The 7,711-nt window shown below is 36.1% G+C and overlaps 1 protein-coding gene across 1 annotated transcript in view; it reads right to left on the bottom strand.

Annotated features, from left to right (window-relative positions):
* Positions 1 to 4,060, bottom strand: part of LOC107569615 (uncharacterized) — a 16,054-nt gene extending 11,994 nt beyond the window's left edge. The window contains exons 1-6 of the mRNA XM_016255733.1: positions 3,934 to 4,060; positions 2,791 to 2,969; positions 2,559 to 2,663; positions 2,165 to 2,335; positions 1,982 to 2,069; positions 1,260 to 1,876 (exon numbers count right to left, since the gene is read on the bottom strand). Of these exons, the coding sequence (XP_016111219.1) occupies positions 1,260 to 1,876; positions 1,982 to 2,069; positions 2,165 to 2,335; positions 2,559 to 2,663; positions 2,791 to 2,957 (1,148 nt within the window). The 5' untranslated portion in view covers positions 2,958 to 2,969; positions 3,934 to 4,060. The remainder of the gene's footprint in view (positions 1 to 1,259; positions 1,877 to 1,981; positions 2,070 to 2,164; positions 2,336 to 2,558; positions 2,664 to 2,790; positions 2,970 to 3,933) is intronic.
* Between the last annotated feature and the right edge of the window lie 3,651 nt (positions 4,061 to 7,711).

The following is a 7,711-nucleotide window of genomic DNA, read 5'->3' as shown; positions in this document are numbered from 1 at the left end:
AGCAGATATCATCCTCTTTTGGAAGACCAAACAAAGTAGTTTCACAGCGCCTTCATGACATGGCAGTGGTGGCAACAACAATACTACAGTGAGAATAGAAGTTACACCTTCTTTCTTTGCGTGAACATTTGGGCGGCGTTATGCAAATCTTCCCAAGTAGTGACATAGGTATGTGGGGGCGTGTTAGAATGAGCCGTTTTAGGTAGGCGTGGTTGACTCTTAACTTTTATAAAGAATATCTCTTTGGATTTGAGACTTTAGTCTTTGCAACTTTACAGATCTTCTTTATGCACCAAGAGCTTGTAACACTCCAAAGAGAAAGGAAAAATTGAAATCGCATTATATGACCCCTTTAATACTATTTTCCACATTCAGAAAAATAGTCAGAACATCAAAATAATGAAATGACAAAACAGCCACTTTGCAGGGATTCCAGCATTTCATGAGGTGCACCCTGGGATACTTTTTAAGCAGTATGTTTGCTGAACATTTGTTGGCTTCTATTCCCTCACTATCTGATCAAACTTCGCCACGATAATGTTACTGCAGTTGTTGTTTTGTAAAGAAATTAATGTTAATATAAATGAACTGGTCCATCATTATGAGTCACTTTCACCCACACATTTTGTGTTTTAAGTACTGACTGAAAGTGGAATTCTAATTACATTACAGAATAATGGGATAGGTTTTGTCCATACAGTAAAAGTGAACTACTCTAAAACAACAGGAAATCATGTAGTGCATGATGGTAACAGACTCCGATTTTTAGCTTCAGACTTAGACTCCATCCAGTCAGAAACATGTTTGATATTTCGAGTCTATTTTAGAACATGCATTATTTTCATGTTTGTCACGCATCTCCCCGCAACAAGGCACACGTTTCTGCGTGAGTTTGTTGTGATCGGAACGACTTTAAAGTCTGGTAGTGTGTGATCCTCAGTCGTTTAGTGTATGATGGCCAGCTTTTCCTCTGTGACTATTACAAAGTCGGTAAGTGTATGATTCCCAGTGTTTTAAAATCTGTTCAGATTATAAATGTCATGTAGTGTATTCCAGCCTATAATACAGTTATGAAACAACATGAGAGTGATTAAACGATGACAGAATTTCCATTTTCAGGGAACTACCCCTTTAAGCAAAAAAAAGTAAATAAGTTACATTTAATGCAAATATTTACAATTTTTGCTATATGCTCCTCTAGAGATTAAAAAAATGCTTTCTGCAAGTTTTCTCTATGTGAATAACCAACTATTACTCACCTCTCTTTTAGCTCATCTGTTAAAGATTTTATGTGTGACTGTGGTGACACACATCCAAAACTTGTGCTTGGCTGTGCAGATGTGGCCTCAGCACATCCTTCTTTTCCCTGATACCTCTCTCCATCCCCAGCTCGTTCTTCCACAACTGCTTCCTCTTCTCCCTCCATCTGCTCCATCTCTCTCTCTCCAGAAGAGATGCCTGGGTTTGGGAGCTGTTGACTTTTCTTCTCCTGTGCTGTGTGGTCACAAACTTTGACATTCTTCAAACTATGAAGGCTGTTGTTGTTTTCTGTAGGTTGGTGCATTTCATCAAAGCTGAGGGAGGAGATCTCACTGATGGAGGGATCTGGTAAGTTTAGGAGCTGTCTGCAGACAAGGGAAGGGGTGCTTGATAGCAGGAGACGTTTACTTGGGAGCTGCTGGTCATCGCTATCATTGAAAGAGACCTCAGCCAGAGCCACATGTTTCTGTGAGCGTTTGCAGTTCTTGAGAGCAGCGTGATTCTTTGAGTCATGTTTATCCATGTCAAATGGCCTTCTGCTTGCAACACGCTTATTTTTGGAGAATGAAGGGAGAAAATCATCCGAGGAATCTAGCGTGTGGTGAAGAACAAGAGACTAGGAGGAAAGGAAAAAAGTGGGAAAGACCAGAACCCTGCTTTAACGACAGTCCGTCGGAATTTTCTCTTACATACAAAGTACCCCCCGCATACTGTTACTTACGATCCTCTTAGTTCGGATAGTTGCCGGTGGTCTTTTGCGTTTTGTAACAAATCTGCCCAAATGGGGAGGGTCTAATACTTTCTTGGCACTGCAGGGGTACAAAACAACATTTCACTTATGCTGACTGAGTTATGTAACACTATTGATTTTCAGATTTTTTCACAAAATGTATAACAAGCTTACCCAGCACATTCATCAGCAGATGATTTTGGACGGACTTTATTCTTCATCATCAAGACATCATCCTCATTTTCACTGCTAGTGAAAACGATTAATTGTTTATTTCGTTTTGCCTTTGTTGTTTGAGTTCTCGCAGCTGTTGTCCTTACTGATGGTTTTGCATTTGCCTTTTTTCTGCAGAAACAAAGTCATACAGAACAGTGAAGAAAAAGGTAATAGTCAGTCTACTGAGAATTTCTAATAGGTTTTAGAATCTTCAAATAATGAGTAAAATAAGATCTAGGGTTCAAGTCATTGAAAGTTGACAGAAAAGTCTGCATTGAAATAATATATTCTCTGTGTTAATAGTTAATCTGTTCTACACAATGTTGTTGAGTTGTTTTGCCACAGTCCTGACCGGGATGATACGGACGGCGTGTAGTTTTCCTCATCACTCTCTTTCTCCTTTATGGCAGTCATGCCTTTGCTCTTTGCGGCATGGGAGCCTGTTTCTCTTACTCTCCTTAGAACAGAGAAAGGAATGAGAAATTGTAATGCATAATAACAGCTTGCCTATAGAAAAGTTCAATCAGAGTTTTGTAATATAAAATGGCAATGTTAATGAATAAATAGGTGAGAGCATGTTTTACCGCTTCTTTGGATGTGTGATTTCTGATATGGACTGATCCGATGAGGGAGTGCTTGAAAAAGAGAAAGCTGCTTTCTTCAGGTCAGGGGAGAACCAAGGCTCAACCTTTCGCATTCTTTTACTGTAAGTCTTGATAAACACCGGCCCATTTTTTCCTGTTGCATTCATCTTGGATCTTTACTACAAAGTAGAATTAAACCATTACCATATAAAAATGGAGAAACAATAACTTGCAGCTTAAACTAGAGCATGTGCTAGCCACAGCAAGGTCTTGGGTTAAAGTCCCTGGGAAATCATGAAATGACCAAAAAAGCGCAAATGTAATTCCTCTGCGAATGAATGCATGTATGATGAATGTTAGTAACACTTTACAATAATGTTTAATTTGTTAATATTAGTTCACTTAAATAATTTATCATGAACTAACGATTTATAATATTTCTACAGCATTTATTAATATCATTTCATTTTAATTTCAAGATTTGCTAACATTAATTAATGCAATGTAAACTAACATGAACATTTTTATTAACCAACATTAACAAAGGTTAATAAAAGCTATAAAAATACATTACTCAGTTAGTTCAGGTTAACAAATGAGACCTTATTGTACAGTGTCACTATAATATTCTATAAACATTCCACCTCACAATCTCCGAAATAAACTCATTTTGAATTTCAGTGCATTTTAGTCTGTTACAAGATCATCTTTACAGATGGAGATGACCTAAAATCATCAGGTTTTAGTCTTATTTGAAACGTAGATTTTCTAGAGATTTGTATAAACGGATCATTAATCCACGATCCCTTGAAACTGTTTTTGTACTGACACAAAAATGAAGGCACTAAAACACAAGCAGACAATGAACAAAACGCTCGAGAACACTGACATTTCACTGAGTTTTCAAATATACACATTTTCAAGGCAAATGACCTAGATCAGAACGGATCGAACGGTTTGCAGTTACTAAAACAGACTTTCTGAATATAAATTATTTGAAATCATTGGAAAATCAGTAGAAATAATTCATTAATGCTTGACTGCATACATGCATACACCTCTAACGTTATACAGGAAACAACGGCACTACCATGCCCATAGTTTAAAAACCAAAAGCGTTATTATGTTGACAATTGAATTTACCTCAACAACTTATTAACATGTTGATCGCTTCGCAAAATTTCTTAATAGCTGTATAAGCAAAGAATGTGAAGTCTTCGATGACAGAACCAATGAACAATACTGAGGACCGCGATGAACCGCTTTACGTTCAAACCTGAGAACAGTTGCTGATTGGCTTTTTCTTCTTCATGTGTAACGGCCGCTCGTTCCTTTGGAGCATTGTCGCCACCTTCTGTACACTGTGGCTGGATCCAAAGACTATAGAATATCCTAGGCTAGGGACTTTGCTGGATCTTGTGTTCTGCAGTGAGGAGGACCATCTCCCCCCAATCTCCAGATCTAGGGCTGCTGCAGCCATCATCTATGCGTGTTCAGCTCTGTCTTATAAAATTAAAAAGTACCTTAATTGCACATTTATGCACTGCTTAGTCCAGACTTTTAATCATGTAACAAACAATCCATAAGACGATTCATATTAGTCAGTAGGCCTACTGATATCACCAGGGTGAAATCTAATCACGTTATATTTTATGTAGCATTAATGCTGTGTATATTACATAATAGTGTAGATTATAGGTTGATACCTATGCAACAAATTAGTATTATAAGAATTTTTAATAGTTAATAGCAAGGGCATAGTTTTGGTTTACATTGGGTGGGTTGAAGTGTGAACTGGTTTAGTAGAGTCCCAGATCATGCTAATAAGGTTTATTTATTTGTTTGCTTATATATTTATTTTTGTGAAATGGTATTTTGTGCTATCATCTATGCAAAGTTGGTGCAATAAAGTAACATCATAGTTAACAATTACTTGTTTACATAGGATATATATATATATATATATATATATATATACATACATATATATATATAATGTATTTTATATTAATTAGGAACTTATAGGCTATAGTTTGACAGAATGTTCTAATTCAACACGCCATGGGAAGTCAATCTAACTTAACATTTTCTCATATTGATATTATGTCTTACTCCTTAACAGTTCATCAGGCTCTTAATAATTTAATCTATGCCATCTTTTTGGAATATCTGAAGATCACATAATTGTAGCATTTGTTATAATATGACTAGCCTATTAATCATTACCAGGCCAATAATTACTTTTTTTTTTTTTTTATGAATCAATATAGCATTTGTTATGAAGAAACAATCGCCTGCACATTTAGATCCAATAGCTACATGACACAGCTTTAATATAAATCTATAGGGAAAAATTAATTCCCTTAACAGATTATCTAATATAAATTCTACAAGTTAGACTAAATTTGACACAATAAATGAGCCTACAATAAAACGTGATCAATTCTAGTAAAGGTGGTCATGAGTACTTTAAAAAGATTTTATTATATGTTAGTGCTGGTTCAAGAATGTTTTCTCCTCTTTTCATCAGTCTTTTTAGTTTATTTGCCTTTTTTAGATACTTTAGCTACTGTTCGACTTTCTCCATAGCATTTTAAAGTGGCTGTTTCTCTAAATAAGTCAAATAAATCACACATTTTACCAGCAGCTTCGCGATAGGAATGGTTCGCGAAAATCTTATCACACTTCTCGAGCGCGCTGGTGAACGCGTGCAGAGTATTCTGTGATTCACGCAGTACCGTTTCTAGGCATGGGCAAGCTAGACGGTCGGCTAGGGCGCCACCAGCAGGAGGGAGCGCCAATGAGCGCATGTACTGGTGCTACATTTTAGCAGGGTTGTGATGAGTGTGATGAATGTGTCTATGAATGTTATCCAAATACACCTTAGTGTAGCTGATGCAATGAGTACTACAGCTAGTAGTTCGAAGATACCTCTCCAGTGATGTTTTTGGATATGTTCAGAATCTTTGCTGCCGAGTTGCTTGTTTTCAATTTGCCTTTTATGCAGGGTACATGCTGCTGTACACTGTTTTGCTGCTGATGACACTGTATTTGTGACTTTTCTGTGAATAAACTGCTAGTTCTTTCTTTTTTAAAGCCACACTGTTAACCGGGAGTGGCAAAACCTGGTGCTAGAGGAAAGGCTCAGACTTTTGGGAAAGCACATACACTGTATGCATCAAATATTCTCACAGTATCTGCTTGAAATTAAGTTGACAGGTAGTCAACAAAAGTATGTGTTGCTCAAAACTAACAAATCAGTGTTAGAATAAGTTGCAACACTTTACAATAAGGTTCTAAACATTAATTCAATAGTTCATATAAATAACAATATTAACATTAGTTAATGTATTATGAATAAACACGAATTAACGATGAACAATAGTATATTGATAAATTAACATGAACCTACTGTAGATTAATACATGCTATAAAAATTGTTGTTCATTGTTAGTTTTAGATACCTAATACATTAACTAATTAGAACTAAGAGAACTAAATGCATTAACAAACTGAACTACACTGTGTTACTGGTTAGGCATAATTTAGTGGTGATTAATAAGGTGGTAAAAGATGTGTGATATGAAGTATTTGGTGCACAGGAAGGCTTTTTACATGCTTTTACCCTTCTATATGCGTACTCCTTCTCAAGCATGTTGGTGAGGGAGTGTATAAATGATATACTCAAAATAAAATGGATGAGTTTGAATTTTTTTTTAATTATAAATACAAATACAAAAAAAGCATGAATAGGTCAACAATGATAGACTGTTGTCAGCTGGTGAAATCAATACTGATATCACACTATGACAAAACAAAAAATCCTTATTTCTACCTCTAGAATCATATTTGCCACCTCTGGTTCTTACATTCTGATGGCTCACTCATCAAGTGAATCATTGGCCTTTCACAAAGTTCTGCAGGTGTACCTGCAGTTACAATGTACCATGCCTTATTTTTATTTATTTTTTTGTTCTTAGAAGGGTATATGTATTGACATACTGTATCTGCATATTTAGCTCTGATTGGTTAACATGTTTTAGAATGCATCCATGGCAACATGGTGTAGTCTGACACAATGGAATCCTTGTCCCAGCTGTAGATAAGACTTTCAACTTAAAAAAAAACTAGCAAAATTGGAGTAAAATCATTTTAAGCTATAACTTTGAAATGAAACCTTATGTACATTTGTCCAGTCAGACAGTTAGGCTTGGGCATATATGTCAATGTGTTGTACCTCTTATTGATATTGCTTGAATTTTCTGTTTTGAATGTTATTTCTGAGCCCTGTCCTCTGTGATTGTAGAATTACAATCAATATAACCTAATCAATAAAATACATGTTGTTACAAGTCTCCTTGTTTGTCTAGGGGTGAGGCTGTAACAAAAAAAAGAAAAAAGTGGGTCTGACGGTCACAACAATCCCCTGATCCAGAAAAGCACCAAACGCAAACTTAAACAAATAGCTTTATTACTAACAAAAAGAATTATAAAGGAATCAAATCTTCAAGAGAGGGCAAGGCCAACAACATAAACAAAACTCTCTAACTATCAACAAATAACCTAAACAAATGAAAATAAATAAATTACCTTACTGACTAACATAAACATAGGCAAAATCTCAAGTTCAAAGAAAATGGCACCCTCTCCCTAATGCTTCCAAAAAGCAAAAAAAAAAGTATTTACATGTAATGGGGTGATCCCCTTTAGTGGGTTTTCCTTTCTGTGTGGGTGGAATGAGCCGGGCGGAAGTCAAGTTCACGGCCCCTTTAAAAAGCGCAGAGATTTCTCTTTACTTCAGTTTTCCTCTGGCATGATATACAGGCTGTATGTTGATCGTGTCGCAAGACCTATTTGATGTGCGTCAAGCATTGAACTCGTAGTCAACGCCACAACCTGTATAAGGGGAATTCTTTAACTC

This window comes from Sinocyclocheilus grahami, unplaced genomic scaffold (assembly GCF_001515645.1).
Source record: "Sinocyclocheilus grahami isolate Dianchi unplaced genomic scaffold, SAMN03320097.WGS_v1.1 scaffold1365.1, whole genome shotgun sequence".
In the NCBI taxonomy this organism is placed as follows: domain Eukaryota; kingdom Metazoa; phylum Chordata; class Actinopteri; order Cypriniformes; family Cyprinidae; genus Sinocyclocheilus; species Sinocyclocheilus grahami.
Note: the sequence above shows the minus strand (reverse complement) of the source record. Positions and strands in the feature narration are given on the sequence as shown.